Genomic DNA, 18,648 nt, shown 5'->3' on the forward strand with positions numbered 1-18,648 from the left:
CGAGTACCCTACGCTGGTGCGAACAAGGCTCGAGATTCCAGAAGGCCCCGTAGCAGGCGGGGGCGGGGCCCAGTGAGGGGCGTGGCTCAGGACTATTGCAGTGACGTAACAGACGTCAGCGAGGGTGGGGCTCAGTGAGGGCGGGGCTTGGAGCCCGGGCATTGGCGGAGAGGCGCCCGGGATGGGCGGGTCGCAGTGAGGGGCGGGGGCAGTGACTCCTGACGACGCCGTAGCCGACGCCGGAGGAGGCGGGGCTCGAAGGGGGCGGGGCTTAGGGCTCGTGAGGCGACACCGCCGACGCTGGGGGCGGAGCATAACGGGAAAGGGCGGACTCAGTGAGGGCGGGTTGGGGCTGTCGCGGGGAAACCGCCGACGCCGCAGCGAGGCCTGCCGTGGGGGAGGGGCCTACCGGGAAGGGGCGGGGCGAACCGAGTCGGGCGGCGGCGGACCGGCAACCTGACCGGTGGACGGCGACAGGGGGACGGGCCGGGCCCGGCCGGGCGCGCGCCGTGCCGCCGCCATGACAGGTGAGCGCGGACCGGCGAGGGTCCTGCCTGCCCTCCCGGGCCGGGCGCGCGGCCGTGGTGGGCCCCAGGGTCCGGTGCCCCGATGTTGCCCCGGCCGCAGCTGCTCGCGGCCGCGGCTGAGTGACCTTGGTCCGTGACCGCCTCCCGGTCGGCGGGCGGACGACAGGCCGGGGGCCGTGGTCGGGGCCTGGGAGGTCCGCGGGGGCGGGGCTGGAGCGCGCCTGTGGGCGGGAGGTGGACTGACAGAGTCCCCCTGCGCTTCTGGGAGGAGCTGCAGCCCCCCGGCCTCAGCCACCTGACGCCCAGAGGGCCGCGTCCCGGTGGGACTCTGCTGTGTCCCGGGACAGGCCCCGGGGAGCCGGGGACAGACTCAGTCCCCCGGGCGCCCCTACCCCCTCCAGCTTCTTTTCCCAGGATGGGGCCCCCTGCCATCCCCCCGGAGCCTGTTTGGACTGGAGAACCCACTCCGTCCCGGTCCCAGCTGAGCAGGGCCACCTTGCTCTGTGCATCTTCCACGGGGGGAGACACCCGGTGATGGTGATGGGTTGGCGACGGACCCCATGACAGCGTGATCGGGGAGTGCTGCTGTTCCCGCACATCGCGTTCCCAGCGGCCCCACTCTTCCACCTCAAGGGGTGGTCCACAAGTCCCTGTTCCCTCCCCCGTGCTCACTGGAGTCACACAAGTAGGATTTCAGGGGCTGGAACCCAGTGTCTTCTGGGACCACAGTGCCCCAGCCTAAGTCAGAAGAGAGCCTAGCTGCCTCCCCTGCCCCTGTCATCTTCCTGAACCCTTTTATTTGTGGCTGCTATTTACCAGCGCCTACTGTGGGCTTGGCCCCGAGTCGGGGGCCTCCCGTCCAGAATCGCTGTAGGGTATCCTCTCTGTGCGGAGGAGAAAATGAAGGCTCAGCTTGGACGGGTGCCAAGCCCCAGCCGCCCGGATGGTCAGGGGCAGAGGCAGAACTTGGCCTGCGTCCTGCCCAGGCCCCCTCAAGGTCCTGTGGGAGCCTCCCCACCTGCCCCTTTCTCACAGCCAAGTCTGAGTGCCCAGCCTCCAGAGATCCCTCCAGTCACAGCCCTTCACTCTTGGGATGGGGAACTGAGGCCCAGAGAGCGCAGGCCCGGGAGGGTCAAATGGACAGTTTTGCAGGCATGAGGTCCCTGGCGCACTGTCCCTGTGCACTGACCGGGCGCCTGCCTTATGCTGGTTCTGGGGTCTCCATGACAAGTTGCAGGATGAGCATTTGGACCCGATGTGTCTGCCCAGGGCCAGTGCTGGCCAGGTGTCCCTACAGCTTTCCTATTGCTGTGGACCCAGGCCCTGCCCAGTGGTGTGCTGGGCAGTGAGCCCTCTCAGCTCCGCACCCGAGGCCAGGTCTGGCCCTGAAGCAGGAGGGGATTCTGGGAGGGACAGGAGCCAGGGGTACTCAGCAAGGCCTCTTCAGGGGAGGACAGTGAGCTGAGCACCACTTAGCTGGGGAGGAACCACAGGACAGCTGTTCTCATCCTTGCGCAGGGGTCCCAGGCAGTATGGTGCCATTGGGGCTGCTCTGCAGGACGGCTCAGGGGCCTGGGGTGAGGACAGGTGGGGCAGCTCCCGTCGGGCCTTGAGAGCCGGGGGCGTGCTAAGGGGTTGGGGGTCTGTGGTCTTGGCACCAGCTGGGCAAGAAGGTGGGGGAGGTGGGGCTTGGCAAAAGAAGCTCGCGTAGTCCTGCTGGGTTTTGTGGCAGAGCCTTCCCCTCTGTCCTGTAAGAACTGTCTGCGACTATCAATCAGGACCTGGGACCAAAGTCATTTCCTTTCCTGCGCGTTTTCATTCCTGGGTGTGGCCATCTGGGTGTGGTTTGCGTGCACAGCTTCCAGCCACCAGAAACCTTCAGCCCCAGGCTGGGCCACCGTGCCAGGTGACTCATGCTTGCTGCATGAGACTCCAGCTCGCTAGAGGGGGAAGCCGCTACAGTGTGCTGGCCGCAGTCCACGGGTAGCCCTGGGCGGGGGCCTTGGACCTACATGCGCTCGTTCCAGAACTCTTTAGTGAGCGCCTACTGTGTGCCTGCCCTGTGCACTCACTGCAGAGGCAGCCCTGCGCGGAACAGCCTGGGGCCAGGCCAGGAACAGACTTGATGCAGCTAATTGTAGGTTAACGAGTGTAATAATTAGACAAGTGGGAAGTCTGGATGTCAAGCGGTTCCACAAAACCATGTGTGGGTCCAACCAGCATCTTCAGGCCCTAGCTGGCTGTGGTCTTAAGCAGATACTGTATCTCTTTGCCGTGCCTCAGTGTCCCTCATCACAGTGGGACTACTGATGAGTCCGTCTTCCAGGTAGACTTTCAGGGCCTGGAAGGATTCAGAGGTTAGAAATTCATATTTTTGAGGGGCAAAGACCAGCCAGGACGAGGTGGCAATGGGAGAGAGAGATGAGGAAGACATGGTCTGTTGAGTCGGCCCATGGCGGAAATCAGGGAGAAGACCCTACTTGTTCCCACGTGATGACCCCGTTTTTATTTTTATTTATGTATTTATTTATTTATTTTAGATTTTATTTATTTATTTGACAGAGAGAGACACAGCGAGAGAGGGAACACAAGTAGGGGGAGTGGGAGAGGGAGAAGCAGGCTTCCCGCTGAGCAGGGAGCTGATGCGGGGCTCGATCCCAGGACCCTGGGATCATGACCTGAGCTGAAGGCAGACGCTTAACGACTGAGCCACCCAGGCGCCCCGATGACCCCGTTTTTAAAAATCAACTTTATTGAGATTATTTACTCACAACAAGTGCACTTATTTTTAATGAATAATTTTATAAATTTTGACAAATGTATACATCCATGGCAATATCAGCCCAGGCCCAATGAAGTGAAACATTTCTGTCACTCCAGAAAGTTCGTTCATGCTCCTTCCCATGTAACCCCACTGGACCCAGGGATTCATCTGCTTTCTGTACCTTCCATTTTTTTCTTTAAAATTTAACAATGGAATTTCCAAGTAGGATTTCTCTTTAATTAATACGTTTTTAGAGAATGTTTAGTTTACAGAAAATTGAGCAGATAGTATAGAGAGTCCCATACTCCTCCCCTAACCCAGTTTCCTTTATTATCTTGCATTACTGTGGTTACACCTGATGAACAGTATTAATGCATTGTTACTAACTAAAGCCCATAGTTTACATTCTAGTTCACTCCTGTGTGACACATTCTATGACTTTTGAAAAGTGCATAGAGTCCTATATCCTCCACTACACTATCACACAGAGTAGTTTCACTGCCCTAAGAATTCCCTGGGCTCTGCCCATTCGTCCCGTGCTCCTGCCTCAGCCCTGGTAACCTCCAAGCTTTCTACCATCTCCATAGTTTTGCACTTTCTGGAATATCATATAGTTAGTATGTTGCCTTTGCAGACTGGCATCTTTTTCTTAGCAATATGCATTTAAGTTCTCTCCTTGCCTTTTTGTGACTCCACGGTTCTTTTCTTCTTATCCCTGAATTATATTTCATTATAAAACTGATTAAACAGAACCACCGCTCAATTATGCATTCACCTTTGTGTGTGTGTGTTAAAATATACAGAAGATAAAATTTACCATATTACCCATTTCAGTGGCATTACATACATGCACAGTGTTGTGAAACCATCAGTACTCTGTGCTCCCAGAACTTCATCATCACCCCAGGGGGAAACTCTGTCCCTGTTACACGGTGACTCCTTCCTCCCCTGCCCCTGGCTTCTGGTAATCACTGTTCTATTTTCTGTCTCGAGAGTTTGCCATTCTGTATATTTCATATAAGTGGAAATCATGTAATGTTTGTCCTTTTGTGTCTTTATTTCATGTAGCATGCTTTCAGGGTTCACTCAGGTGGTGGCATCCACGTCTTAGAGGTTCGTTCCCTTTTATGCCTGTGTAATATTCCGCTGTACGCATTTACCACATTTCATTTATCCGTTCCTCTGTACCTGGACTCTTGGGTTGTTTCTACTTTTGGCTACTGTGAATAATGCTGCTGTGAACATTGGTGTGCAGGTGTGTGAGTCTCTGGTTTCAGTTACTTGGATGGAGCGTGTACACAGGAGTGGGATTGCTGGGTCATGGGGTCAGTCTGTGTTTGACTTTCCTGTTCATACAGAACTGTGTGTGAAGTGCTTTCTCATTGTGGTTTTATCTGCGTTTGCCTCAGGATGAGTGACTGTGAGCATCTTGGCATGTGCTCAGTAGTCCTTTTATGTCCTCTTTGAAGATGTGCCTAGTCAAGTCCTTTGCCCATTTTTGAATTGCGTTATTTTTGTTTTGTTGTTGTTGTTGTTATGGAATGATAGGAGTTCTTTATATTCTGGATATTGTCCTTTATCTGATATATGCTTTGCAAATATTTTCTCCCATCCTGTGAGTTGTCTTTTCTCCGCACCCCCCCCCCCAACACACTCAAAATAGGGTTTCCTTCTGGACTCTGTTTTATTCCATTGGTCTGTATGTCTCTGCTTGTGCCAGTATCACACTGTTTTGATCATTGTGCATCGTAGTACTGAAACAAGCGTGAGTCTTCCAACTTTGTTCTTCTTTTTCAGGATGGTTTTGGCTATAAAAGCCCCTTTTAGGATGAAAAACAAGAAACATCACTGGAATTTGGATAGGAATTGCATTGACTCAGTAGATTACTTTGGGAGTATTGTCGTCTTCACAACATTAACTTCCAATCCATGAACAGAGGGTATATTTCCATTTATTTGTATCTTTTTAAATTTCTTTCAGCGATGTTTTGAGTTTTCGGTGTACAGGTCTTTCACCTCCTTGGTTAAATTTATTCCTAAGTATTTCATTCTTTTTGATGCTGTTGTAAATAGAATTGTTTTCTCATTTTCCTTTTTGGGCTGTTCGTTGTCAGTGTATAGAGATGCAACTGATTTTTATGTATTGATTTTGTATCTTGCAGCTTTGCTAAATTTATTGATTAATTTTGACCTTTAGGGTTTTCTATATATAAAATCATGTCATCTGCAGAACAGAGATAATATTACTTCCTCCCTTTAATAAATACCCTTTATTTCCTTTTTTTGTCTGATTGTTTTGGCTAGAACTCCCAGTGCTACATTGAATAGGAGTGGTGAGGGTGGGCATCTGCTTGGTTTCTGGTCGTAGGGGAAAAGCTTTCAGTCTGCCACCACTGAGTATGATGTTCGCTGTGGGCTTGTCATATACGATCTTCATTATGGTGATGAAATTTTCTTCTATTCTTAATTTATTGCAAGTTTTTTTTCTTTAATCAAGAAAGAGTATTGAATCTTGTCAAATGCCTTTTCTGCACCATTGGAGATGATTGTGATGTGTGTGTCTGTGTTTTACTTCATTCTATTAATGTAATGTATTACATTGATGGGTGGTCATATGTTGAGCCATCCTGCTCTTCTGGTGTATAATCCTTTTAATGTGCTGTTGAATTCGGTTTACTAGTATTTTGTTGAGGATTTTGGCATCAGTATTTGTAAGAGATACTGGTCTGTAGTTGTCTTGTACCCTTGTCTTGTTCTGGTATCAGGGTAATGCTGGCCTCATGGAATGCGATAGGAAGTATTCCCTCCTCTCTGTTTTTGGAAGAATTGTAGAAGTATTGCCATTTAAATATTTGGTTGAATTCGCCAGTGGAGCCATCTGCTCCTGGGCTTCTGTTCGTTAGGACAGTTTTGATTTCTAATTTAATCTCCTTGCTAGTTAGAGGTCCATTCAGATTTTCTCTGTATTTGTGTTTTGGTTTGTGTGTTTTTAGGAATTTGTCCGTTTCATCTCATTTGTCCAGTTTGTTGGCTTACAAATTTTCATAGTATTCTTTTGTAATCCGTTTTATTTCTGTGTAATTGGTAGTCTTGTCCCTACTCTTATTTCTGATGTTAGTAACTTGAGTCTTTTTTCTTTGTGGTCTAGCTAATAGTTTGTCAATTTCTTGATCTTTCCAAAGAACCAAGTTTTGCTTTTTTTTTTTTTCCTATTTTCTATTGCATTTATCTTTGCTCTAATCTTTATTATTTCCTCCTTTCTGCTATTTTCTGTCTAGTTTGCTCTTCCCTTCCTGCTTCCTTAAGGTGGAACATTAGGTTGTTGACTGGAGATCTCTCTTCTATTGTAAAATTTGCATTTACACCCTAAATGTCCTCCTCCGAACTGCTTTCCTGGCACCCCTTAAGTTTTGGTGTGTTGTATTTTTCTTTTCAGTTGTCTTAAGATATTTTCTCATTTCATTTGTGATTTCTTCTTTTGATCCATTGTTTCACTTTCACATGCGAATTTTCCAGTTTTCCTCCTGTTACTGATTTCTGACTTTATTCCATGTGATCAGAAAAGACCCTTTGTATATGATTTCAGTCTTTTAAAATATATTATGACTTGTTTTGTAGCCAGACTTGTTTTGCGGTCTGTCCTGGAGAATTTTCTGTGGGCACTTGAGAAGAATGTGTACAGGCCCACCTCAGAGCTATCGTGGGTTTGGTTCCAGACAATAAATAATTGTTCCAGCGCAAAAACGAATATCGCAGTCAAGTGAGTCCAGTGAATTTCTTGGTTTCCCATTGCGTATAAAAGTTACGTTTACACTATACTGCGGCCTATGAAGTGGGCGGTAGCGCATGTCCAACAAACAGTGTACGTACCCTAATTAAAAATACTTCATTGCTGAAAAATCCTACCAATCATCTGAGTTTTCAGCAAGTTGTAATCACTGATCACAGATCGCCATAACAATTAATAATGAAAAGGTTTGAAGAATGAAAAGTTTAAATTGTGAGAATTATCAAAACGTGGCACAGAGATATGAAGCAAACAGATGCTGTTGGAAAAGTGGCGCCAACAGACTCGCTCCACACAGGGTTGGCGCAGACCTTCAGTTTGTGGAAACATGGTGTCCGCGAAGCACAGTGACACGCGATGCGCCTGTGCCGTTGGGTGGACTGTCCATGTGTGTGTGTGTCCGTCTCTGTGTGTCCGTGTGTCCGTGTCCGTGTGTGTGTGTGTCCGTGTGTCCGTGTCCGTGTGTGTGTGTCCGTGTGTCCGTGTGTGTGTGTCTGTGTGTGTGTGTCCGTGTCTGTCCGTGTGTCCGTGTGTCCGTGTCCGTGTGTGTGTGTGTCCATGTCCGTGTGTGTGTGTGTGTCCGTGTGTCCGTGTCCGTGTGTGTGTGTCCGTGTGTGTCCGTCCGTCCGTGTATCCGTGTGTGTGTGTGTGTCCGTGTCCGTGTGTGTCCGTGTGTGTGTGTCTGTATGTGTGTGTCCGTGTCCGTGTGTGTGTGTGTCCGTGTGTGTGTGTCCGTGTGTCCGTGTCCATGTGTGTCCGTGTGTGTGTGTCCGTATGTGTGTGTCCGTGTGTGTCCTTGTGTCCGTGTGTCCATGTCCGTGTGTGTCCGTGTGTCCGTGTCCGTGTGTGTGAGAGCTGTGGTTGGTTTATACTGCGGCTCACCCCTGCAGTTCCCTCTATGCTGGCTGTTATGAAAGTGGGGTCCTGACGTCTCTAACTATTCTTTTTTTTTTTTTTTTAAAGATTTTATTTATTTATTTGAGAGAGAGAGAATGAGAGAGAGCACATGAGAGGGGGGAGGGTCAGAGAGAGAAGCAGACTCCCTGCTAAGCAGGGAACCCGATGCGGGACTCGATCCAGGGACTCCAGGATCATGACCTGAGCCGAAGGCAGTCGCTCAACCAACTGAGCCACCCAGGCGCCCCATGACGTCTCTAACTATTCTTATTATCCATTATTACTAAACCTTTACTGTTATTTGGGGGCTCTGATGTTTGGCGCAGGCGTGTGTTTGATGTCCTTGGTGAGTTGACCCTTTTATTAACATAGGATGTACTTCTGTGTCTCTTGTACCCGTCTGTGGTGCAGAGTCTCTTGTGTTCTGTTCGTGGAGCCCCTCGCTCTCTCAGCTGCTCCCCTGCTCTCACTCTCAGCCTGTTTGTGTCTTTGGATCGGAGTCTTTTGGAGACGGCATATGGTTGAATCGTATTTTTTTTAATCCTGAGAGGGACGAGAGCTCTGCTTCTCCTCCATCCCTGCCCCAGCACTCATAGTCCTGAGGCCCCCTGCCGCCGCTGGTCACCAGACGTGTGGTCTCCCCTCCAGCCAGCCGCTCCGACACCAGCTGTGGGGCTCCGACACCGTGTCCCTGGGGAAGGCCTCCAGCCCCACCTGGCAGGGGCTCGGTCCTGTACGGCGCCCCCACCGCAGGTGCCCGTCGCCAGGCTAGCTGCCTCTGCTGCTGATGGACTGGCTGTACCCCGAGGGCCCCAGGACCCCAGTTTTTGGTTCAGTCATTCACTGCAGCTCACAGAACCTGGGAAAACATTTTCGGTACTGTCGCCGATTGATTACAGAGGACATTTCAAAGGATACAAGTGACCCTCCACACAGAGGAGACAGGGCAAAGTATGTGGGAGGGGACACAGAGCTTCCGTGTCCCTGCCGAGCGGACCACCTTCCCAGCTCCGCTGTGTGCTCAGCAACCTGGCAGCTCTTCAAACTCCATCCTTTTGGGTTTTTAGGCAGGTTTTTTTTGTTTTGTTTTGTTTAATGTAGGCACGATTAATTAAATCACTGGCCCTTGGTGGTCTATTCAGCCTCCAGCCCCGCTCCCCTCCCTAGAGGTCAGGGTTGGGCAGGACTGAAAGCTCCAAGCCTCTAACCACGTGCTGGGCTTCACTGGCAACCGGCTCGCCTCCTGTGGTGGTTTAGGGGCTTTCAGAAAATCACCCCATTCACACAAAGTCCGATGAGGCTGAAAGGGGCTTGTTACGAGCAACGAAAGGCACCCTTCCCCTTCAGGGCTCATCACTTAGGAAATTCCAAGGGTTTTAGGAGCTCTGTGCCAGGAATTGGGATGAAGACCAAATATATATTTCTGACATTAAATCACAATATCACAAATCCATTTTTTTTTTTTTTAAGATTTTATTCGTTTGACAGAGAGAGACAGTGAGAGATAGTGAGAGCAGGAACACAAGCAGGGGGAGTGGGAGAGGGAGAAGCAGGTTTCCTGCCGAGCAGGGAGCCCGATGCGGGGCTCGATCCCAGGACCCTGGGACCATGACCTGAGCCGAAGGCAGACGCTTAACGACTGAGCCACCCAGGTGCCCCTCACAAATCCATTTTGCCAATCTGTGTCTTTAATCTGTTTACATTTAAAGTAATTACTGTAATTACTGATAACGAATAACTCGTTTCTACCTTTCTGCTGTTTTCTGATGTCTTACAGATTTTTTGTCCTTCATCCACTACTGCCTTCTTACATGTTTGTTTGACTTTCTTTAGTAACACATTTTGATTTCCTTTTGTCTATATTCCGTGGATATTTTCTTAGTGGTTACCCTAAGAATTACACATAACATCCTAAAGTCGTAACCGTCTAATTGAATGGATAGCGAGTTAACTCCAATCACATACAAACAGTCTCCTCCGTCCACCGGCCGCCACAGGTGGGGGGGCAGCGCACCTGTTCAGGTAGTTGATGCTGTGGAATCAGGACTCTCCCTTGGGGATCCCGGGCCGCCCAACAACCACTAACCCCCCTGGTCTTTAGAGGCCTGTCATTCTAAAGAACATTCTTAATGGGAAAGCAGGTGCACAGTGAGGCTTTAATGATGGTCCTGAAAGAAGCAACGAAGGGAAAAGCATCCCGGCCCGTGGCGGTGGGGGGGGGGCGGGGCACGTAGCTCTGCGGCAGTGGTGGCTTCTTGGGGCCTTGCAGGCACGGCGTGTCCGTGGCCACGCCAGCACGGCCCCCCTGAGCCCTGCGCTTCTGCCCCTGTGAGAACTGCTGTGGGAGCTGCAGGGTCAGGCCTTCTCCAGGCTGCCTGGGCCCTTCCCTGTGGACAGCGCACTCGACCTCTCTGTCCTCTGCAGCGAGCCTGCCAAGGGGGTCCGGCTGTGCGTAGCCCACACAGGTGGGATGTCAGCAGTTGTCCGGGAGCTCACAGCCGATGTGCCTCCAGGGGCCTGGGGGCCACGCGGTGTGCGGTGTGGGGGACCTGCTGCCCCAGCCCCCACCCCAGCCGTGCTGGCTCATGCCCTCCATGCTTCCTGCTCTTCCAGAGCAGACCTACTGTGACCGCCTGGTCCAGGACACACCTTTCCTAATGGGCCATGGAAGCCTCAGTGAGCAGCAGGTGGACAGGATCATCCTCCAGCTGAACCGTTACTACCCTCAGATCCTCAGCAACAAGGATGCAGAGAAGGTAATGGGGAGGGGCTGGCATGTCTCCCGTGGGTCCCTTCCCCCTGGGCTGGGAGGAAGCAGGGTTGGGGGCAGGACAGGACAGCTCAGAGGTGAAAGCCCAGCTCCTCGCAGTGATGTTGGGCCCAGAACATTAGTTCTGCGAGCCTCAGTCTCTTCCTATGTCATCGGGGCCTGCTGGCAGCCCTCCAGAGATGCCAGGAGCACCCCAGGAGACAAGACAGTGTGCCCCCATGCATGACAGGCCTGGGAGTGGTGTGGGGAGCGGGGGAGGAGCAGGGCTGCTGGCCAGGCTCCACCCCAGTGCCACACGGCTTTGCTCCTGCCTCTTACAAAGGTTCAAAAATGGACAAACATTTGGGGAAACCAAGGGAGAGTGGGTGCACCTTGCCTGTGCTGCCCTTTCTCTGCTCCCCCCTCAGTGCCAGGGCTTCGGGGTGCGGGGCTCCCCTCCAGCTGGGTGACTGACTGAGCCCTGCTCTTGGAGCTGCAGCTCCCGCCGCTGGTGCAGGGCACTGGTGCCACATGCAGGGCTGTCCACAGGGTTTGGGGCCTCTCCTGGGGACAGCCGAAATCTAGCTGGGCCCTGCTACTGGCTCAGAAGCTTAAGTTATAAACGTATACAGTAAGTTAAAAAGTATGGGTAAAATTTATACCTTATTATTGTAATTAAAAGTCTAATATATTGTGTACAAATTTGAATTTGAAAAGTTTCAGACGTTTATACAAAAAAAAGCAGACTCCTGCACATACACACCCACAGTATTCTGTTCCTCATAGTCTCCGTGGCTCCCGCCGTATGCTTGTCTTTGCCTTTGCAGTTTCTGGTTCGATTCTGGTTCCAAGTGGAATGGTATGCTGCCACCAGGTGGCAGCACCAGGCCACCGCTTCTGGGTTCCAGGGATCCAAGCAAGAGCCCAGTTCACTGACCTTGGAACCACATATTTCTCCATCAAACACATCAAAAGAGCTTGTTTTTATTTTTTATTTTTTTAAAGATTTTATTTATTTGTCAGAGAGAGAGGGAGAGAGCACAAAGCAGGGGAAGTGGCAGGCAGAGGGGGAAGCAGGCTCCCCACTGAGCAGGGAGCCTGATGTGGGGCTTGATCCCAGGACCCCGGGATCATGACCTGAGCCAAAGGCAGACGCTTAACCGACTGAGCCACCCAGGCACCCCTTAACCCTTGGTTTTTAAAAACTTGAATCACATTCCTGTAGACTGTAAACTACTGGAAGTTATCACTCACGCCATCACCTCATTGATTCCCTGTACCGACCCTACCGTTTGTTTGTTATATCCTTTTTACAATTGAGGAAACAGAGCCGTAGTGGGTGAAGTGACTTGCCAAAGTCACACAGCAAGCCATCAGCTTCTGACAGTTGGAATAATGTCGCCACTCTCCTCGATGCTGTCCGGCCTCCACAGGGAGGGAGGGCAAGGACCAGTGACTGTGCTGTGACCGCAGCATGGGGGGGCTGTGGCCCTGGGTGGTCTGGGGTGGTCAGTAGCTGCCTCCTGAGTGTCCTGCCCCTCGAGCCTGACCTTCCCTTGCACCCCTTCCACCCCCAGTTCCGGAACCCCAAGGCGTCCCTGCGCGTGCGGCTCTGTGACCTCCTGGGCCACCTGCAGCGGAGCGGCGAGCGGGACTGCCAGGAGTTCTACCGGGCCCTGTACATCCACGCCCAGCCGCTGCACGGTCGCCTGCCCAGCCGGCTTGGCCCGCGTAAGTGTGCCCGGCCCCTCCGCCAAGGCCGTCTGCGCGGTGGCCCCCAGAGAGAGCAGGGGGTGTTTCACATGCAGAGATCGTTGTCTGTCTCTGTCGGGCCAGTCTTTACACAGCAGGTAGCATCTGGTGCGCGAGGCCCTGCCCTTCTCTCTAGCCTAGCGCACCGGGAATCCTTAGGCTTGTGTTGGAGGCGGCTCACGGCTGTACCAGGCTTGAGCCACCTGTGCCCCCATGGAGAAGCCGAGGTTGCCCCCACACCCGAGGATGCCCGGGGGGATCCCTGCAGTGTGGGTGTTTTTGTAGAACAGACTCGGGCACAGATGGCGGGTCCCAGGCATGTGCGTTTGGCTTAGAGGGTCTTGCTTGAGTGCTCAGGAGACGTGTGAGTCCCGAGGGACCCTCTGCTGCTGAGCTGGGGATGGGGGAGGCGTAGGCGGGGATAGCAGCTCATTTCTGAGGCCTCTGTGCCCTGGGCCCCTGGAGGAGGGGCTGCTGTCCCTCAATCCTCTGATCTGAAGCTGGAGGCCTGAGGGACAGGGTGGCTCACCCGCTCACCCCAGATGCTCAGCTGGGACCCAGGGCTGGTGTCCCTGACCTGAGGGCGGGCGGCAGGACTGGGCCCTGAGCTCTGGCCCAGGACCAGCACATCATACCAGCCACTGGGGGGCCCCACAGCCTGACTGGGAGTCACGTACCTTCCAGGCTCTTGGGCCATCAGCAGGTGGCTGGTTGGGGAGTTCTGGGGAGAACACGCTCCCTGCCCTCATGTGGACATCAGACTTGGGACAGGCGGGTGTTCATGCTGCGTTTGGTGTCTGCATCTGCAGGGAACAACGGCCCCCACCCCACGGCCTTCAGGGTCTCAGGAAGTGGACAGAAGGAAACCCAAAACTCAGGGTTCCATGAGGCTGGTCCCAGGGTCCCCTCTCTGCTGCTGACTCCCCCAAGCCCAGCCCAGAAGGCTGGGTGCCCATACAGCCTGGTCCCGCCCAGCCTGGGGGCCCCCAGGGTTGGGGAGAAGAAGCCTGAGCAGGCCCTTGGTTTCCTGCGGGCGGGGCAACCCCCTTCCTCTGGCCCGCTCCCACTAACCGAGCCCTGTGATTTTGTTTCCAGAGAACTCAGATTGCACAGAGCTAGACTCAGGCACCGTGGGCCGCGAGCTCAGTGACAGGGGTAACCGCCTCCGCGACCCCCACCCCATCCCCCCCAGGGTTCCGTCTCTGCCTCAGGGGCTGCTCCTTTCCAAGTCAGGCTTGGTCCTGGCTTCCCATTGCACGAGCCCCAGGGTGCTTGCTGGGGCGCCCCATCCTCCAGGCTCAGCCAGCCACTTGCTCACGTGCCCCCTTTCTCCCCAGGGCCCGTGGCCTTCCTGGCCTGCCTCGGCCTGGCCGCGGGGCTGGCGCTCCTCGTCTACTGTGGCCCTCCAGGTGGGTGATGCCTGGCCAGGCCCGAGCGCCGAGTCCCCTGGCCTCCCTGGGCCTCAGTTTCCTTGCACGTGCAGTGGGACAGTGGCAGGGCCCACCTTGCAGGGCACAGGAAGAAGAGGGAATGTGGGGCCCCGGTTCTCAAGCCGTCCACCCCCAGGGGGGCAGGGAATGACAGCCCCTGATGGGAGGCGGGGCGCAGCAGGGCTCTGGGGTTAGAAAGCCCCGTCCCGTGTGTGGCCTGGAGCAGGGCACCCACCTCTGGCCCTTCCACAGCTCAGCCCTGACAAATGGACGGGAGGCCCGTGGCCCAGCGTGGCAGCTGCCGTCCCTTTCCTGCCACACCGGGCCTGTGGCAGCCGTGCGTGGGGAGGCAGCGCCGGGCGGGCCTGCTTGGCAGGGACACCCCACGTCCCTCGGCTGTGGGGCTTGGTGATGCATGGGGCTGAGAACGTTGGTGGCGGTTTCTGAGACCACCTTGTCTTCCAGACCCCAAGGTGCTGCCGGGGGCCCGGCGTGTCCTGGGCTTCTCCCCCATCATCGTCGACAGGCACGTCAGCCGCTTCCTGCTGGCCTTCCTCACAGACGACCTGGGAAGGCTCTGACGCCCCCGCCCGCCCGCCCGGGGGCCTGCCACTTCTTTTCTAAATGCTTGTTTTTCACTATTTATACTTTTTTAAGAAAGTTACCTTCACCTGACAAAGGTACTCAACAATATTAAATGTTGGAGTCTTGTCCTTTTTCTCAGGAGTGTTTTCTAGATGATTCTGGCCCTGAGGGCACCTGGTGTCCCACAAGCAGCCTGGGGCCCAGGTCCTGCTCAGGCTGCCCTCCCAGCCCCTGCTGCCCTCAGCGCCCACCCCCACACACCCCCTGCCTCACCGTCTCCCCCACGTGTTCCCTGCTCTCCCTCCACTACCCCTTCTCACAGCTTCCCTCCAGGGCTCGCCCCTCCCACATCGATCCCCTCTGCTGTCCCTGCTTGGTGTGTCGTGTGCCCCCACACCCGTCCCTGCCCATACCCTGGCCCTTCCCAGCCACCAGCCCCAGCCCAGGTAGGAAGGCTGGGTGGGGGCACTGCCCTGGGACGCCAGGGGCACCAGCCGCATACCCCAAGAAGCCCCAGTGCCCCTGTGTGTTCACTTCCTTCCACCCAGTGGTCCCAGCACGTGGGGGCTGCACCCCTCCTTTCCTGAAGAGGAAACAGAGGTTACTTGGCCAGGAGAAGGGGGACCCAGCATGTGAGGCGGTCCAAGCTTCACCACTGTCCTCATTCCCTTTCCATGATGTGTCCCCATACAGTCCCCAGAGTGGACACCCAGGTCCTGGGCCCTGCCTGGCCTTGCTAGCCCCTGTCCTGGGAATGGAGCCCCTCCCCACTGGGAGGTGAGGACCTGGGCTTAGCGAGTCTGGGGTGGGTCTGATGGCTACACCTACAGTCAGCCTGGAAATGAGCACAAGATCTTGTCCCAGATTCCAGGCGGAGACTGGAAGTAAAGCAGTCCACAGAACCTACTAGAACTTTTAGAGATGAGAAACGTCATTGTGCCATCTGAGGCCCTGACCTCTGGCTCATCGTCTCACCTGCCAGCCTCAGGCTCAGGATCCCAATGTGGAAACTTCCCTCGTGGACACGGGAGGGTAAGTGTGCAAGTTCAAGAGGGCCCGGTGCCCAACCGTGGCATCCAGCAGCACGGTCCCGAGGGCCCTGCAAGCCCACCAAGTCCCCAGTGCTGGCCGTGCGTGCCGCCCGCCTGAAGCACGAGCTCACGGCACCGCATCCCTCCGGGCACCGGCATTTTCATTACAGCCGCCAAGATGGGGCTTCCACCTGCCCTCCCCGCACACGCACACGCTCACAGACACACGCAGCAGGCCGGCCGCCCGCGGTCCCTCTCCCAGTTGCCTCCCCGCCAGCTCCTTCCCCGACAGCCTCCTTTTGGGGAAACAGAAGCATATTTGTCAACCCAAGAATCACCATGAGTTTGTGTTTTCCACGGGAGGTTTCCGGAGACGCCAGGGCTGGCCACCTCCAGGAATGACGGCGCTCCCGGCTCTCGGTGGCAGGGCACGGGCCCGAGGAAGCAGCTCCAGGGCCTGGTGTCCCACCCCACGCGGCCGGCTCAGGGCCTAATTCACCCATTGCCGTGCCCAGGCGGACAGGTGAGGGCCAGGGCGCGGGAGGGCTGGGCGGCAGGCCCTGGTGCGGCTCCAAGGGCGGAGCCCACAGCCCGCAGTTGCCCACGTGTCTCGTGGAAGCAGGCCTGGGGCAGCACTGCTCAGTTAAATGCTGTTCGCCAGGACTCTCCCCGTGAACTTACCAGGTTGTGGGAAGGTGCACCAGGTGCATGGTTCTCTCTGGGACGCCCCGTCGGGTGGAGCAAGCACGGTTGCTTGTACTCGGCCGTGAGGACGCAAGGGCCACCCTGAGCCGCTGGCTGAGTGGAGCCCACAGCTTTGCCCACACGGAGGTCCTCCTGACCTTGCTCAGGGCCCAGGGCCCAGGTGAGGGACCTGCGAGCCTGCCGTTCCCCAGCAGTCCCCCTTCTGGGGCCTGGCCGGGGCTGGAGACGCGTACTGCATTTCAGATCCCCTGCAGCCGGGTCCCCATGCGAACGGCTCCCATCACTGCGGAGGCTGGCCTGCCACACCTGCCACACCAGCGGCCGGGTCTCCGCACCCGCGCTGGACCCTGACTCGGGGGCGGCAGAGGTTCTGGGGGCCAGCAGACCCCTGAGGCGCAGCCAGGCATGTCTTGCCTGGTGTGCAGCCATGCCACCCATCCTGAGGGGCCGAGATACCACTTCCCAGGGTGAATTTCCTCCTGGGCAGGAGCCCTGGGGTGTTCTCCCTGTTTGTCCCACTCTCTGAGAGACACAGCTGGGGAAAGGGACAGACACACCCTGCTGAAGGTGACAGAGACACCTGGGTAAAGGTGCTGGGTGCTCCCAGGCCAGGACACGCAGGTGAGAGTAAGTGAGGCCACTGTGTGAAGGTGCGAGCACAGCTGGCCCCCAGGAGGTGAAGGGGGTTTCCCGGAGTGACAGTTCTACCTGAGCTGGTAACACCTGCCCTGTTCTGAACATCTGTGTCTCTCCCAAACCCACAATACTGAACCTAACCCCCAGGTGATGGTGGTAGGAGGTGGGGCCTTTGGGGATAATGCGACCATGAGGGTGGAGCCCAAGATGGGATTAGTGACCTTACAGAAGAGACTCCAGGGAGCCTGTCACGTGAGGATAGTGGGAAGAGGAAGCCGGTTCTCACCACACAGCAAATCTGCTGAGGTCTTGATCTCAGACTCCCAGCCTCCTGAAGGAAATGTCTGTATGGAGAAGCCGCCCAAACCAAGACAGCGCCTCTGAAGAAACACCCCAGAGACAGCCCCAGCAGGCCAGTGGCGGGGAAGGTCCTGCTGCTGTCTGCCCCGAGACCTGTAAGGCCTCCACTCCTTCGGGGCCCGTGTGGGGCCCCTTCCCCTGAGCAAGGGGTGCTCAGTGCCTGTCCCAGGCCTCCGGACCCAGCTGGTGAGCTGTGGTGGCCCATCGGGGCATGAAGGGCCCCACAGGTCACAAACCCCTGCTCCCCCTGCCCCGGCTGCTCCAGGCCCCGACCATTTGTCCCTGTATCCTCACCTCCACACATCTACAACTGGAACCATTCGTAGTCCGTGCCTGAGCACCTTCCACGTGCTGTGTCCACAGCTGGAACGTTCTTTCCTAAACCCCCACGGATTTAACTTTCAGATTTTGGTAAAATGTTACCCCCTCCAGGAAGCCCTTCCAAATACTACAGTAACAAGAATAGGTCCTCATCCTGGTTACGATAGTCCTGGGATCCGTTTGCACCTCGAGGAGTGCAGGAGCTGGGAGAGGGCCTGGGTGGAGCATGGTTCCCAAGATTAGATACGTGACAGAGGCGTGAGGATGGTTAAGGAGAGTGAAATGACATGTGAGGAGGTGTGAGGAGGTGTGTGGAGGTGTGAAGAAGTGTGAGGTGATGTGACGGGGTGTGAGGGGGTGTGAGGAGTATATGAGGAGGTGCAAGGAGGGTGTAGGAGGTATGAGGAGGATGTGAAGAGGTGTGTGGGGGGCGTGAGAGGTTGAGGAGGTGTGAGGAAGTTGTCAGGTGGTGTGAGGAGGTGAAAGGAGGGTGTGAGGAGACATGAAGAGCATATGAGGGGGTGTGAGGGGTGTGTTGGAGGTGTGAGGCGGTGGAAGCAGGTGGGAGGAGGTGTGAGGAGGTTGAGGAGGTTGAGGAGGATGTGAGGTGTGAGGGGGTGTGAGGAGATTGAAGATGTGAGGAGGTAGAGGAGGGTGTGGGGGTGTGAGGAGGGTATGAGGAGGTTGAGGAGCATATGAAGACAGGAGGTGTGAGGAGGTGTGAGGAGGGTATGAGGAGGTTGAAGATGTGAAGAGGTAGAGGAGGGTGTGAGGAGGTGTGAGGTGTGTGAGGAGTATATGAGGAGGTGTGASGAGGTTGAGGAGGATGTGAGGTGTGAGGAGGGTGTGGGGGTGTGAGGAGATTGAAGATGTGAGGAGGTAGAGGAGGGTGTGAGGGGGTGTGAGGAGGGTATGAGGAGGTTGAGGAGCATATGAAGACAGGAGGTGTGAGGAGGGTGAGGAGGTGAGGAGGTGGAGGAGAGTGTGGAAGGTTGAGGAGGATGTGCGGAGGTGTGAGGAGGGTGTGCTGGAGAGCGTTGGTGAAGAAGGGGTCTCCTGGCGGAAGGATTTGGGGCTCTAGATGCCTTTGCCTTGGGCCCTGTG

General features: G+C 55.2%; 1 protein-coding gene across 3 annotated transcripts; it reads left to right on the forward strand.

Moving 5' to 3' along the window:
• Nucleotides 1-309: 309 nt before the first annotated feature.
• CARD19 (caspase recruitment domain family member 19) lies at nucleotides 310-17,604 on the forward strand. 3 transcript variants are annotated; one of them, XM_032397816.1, is made up of 8 exons: nucleotides 310-527; nucleotides 10,589-10,731; nucleotides 12,302-12,455; nucleotides 13,572-13,631; nucleotides 13,814-13,885; nucleotides 14,372-14,586; nucleotides 15,356-15,523; nucleotides 15,886-17,604. In XM_032397816.1, the coding sequence occupies exons 1-6, from the start codon at nucleotides 521-523 to the stop codon at nucleotides 14,485-14,487; spliced, it is 552 nt and encodes a 183-aa protein (XP_032253707.1). In that variant the 5' UTR covers nucleotides 310-520; the 3' UTR covers nucleotides 14,488-14,586; nucleotides 15,356-15,523; nucleotides 15,886-17,604. The 3 variants fall into 3 exon arrangements, with proteins under 3 accessions (XP_032253707.1, XP_032253706.1, XP_032253708.1); XM_032397815.1 differs by lacking the exon at nucleotides 15,886-17,604 and having other exon boundaries at nucleotides 15,356-15,879; XM_032397817.1 differs by lacking the exons at nucleotides 13,572-13,631; nucleotides 15,886-17,604 and having other exon boundaries at nucleotides 312-527; nucleotides 15,356-15,879.
• The last annotated feature ends 1,044 nt before the right edge of the window (nucleotides 17,605-18,648 follow it).

Source organism: Phoca vitulina, unplaced genomic scaffold (genome assembly GCF_004348235.1).
Source record: "Phoca vitulina isolate PV1807 unplaced genomic scaffold, GSC_HSeal_1.0 scaffold104, whole genome shotgun sequence".
NCBI lineage: Eukaryota > Metazoa > Chordata > Mammalia > Carnivora > Phocidae > Phoca > Phoca vitulina.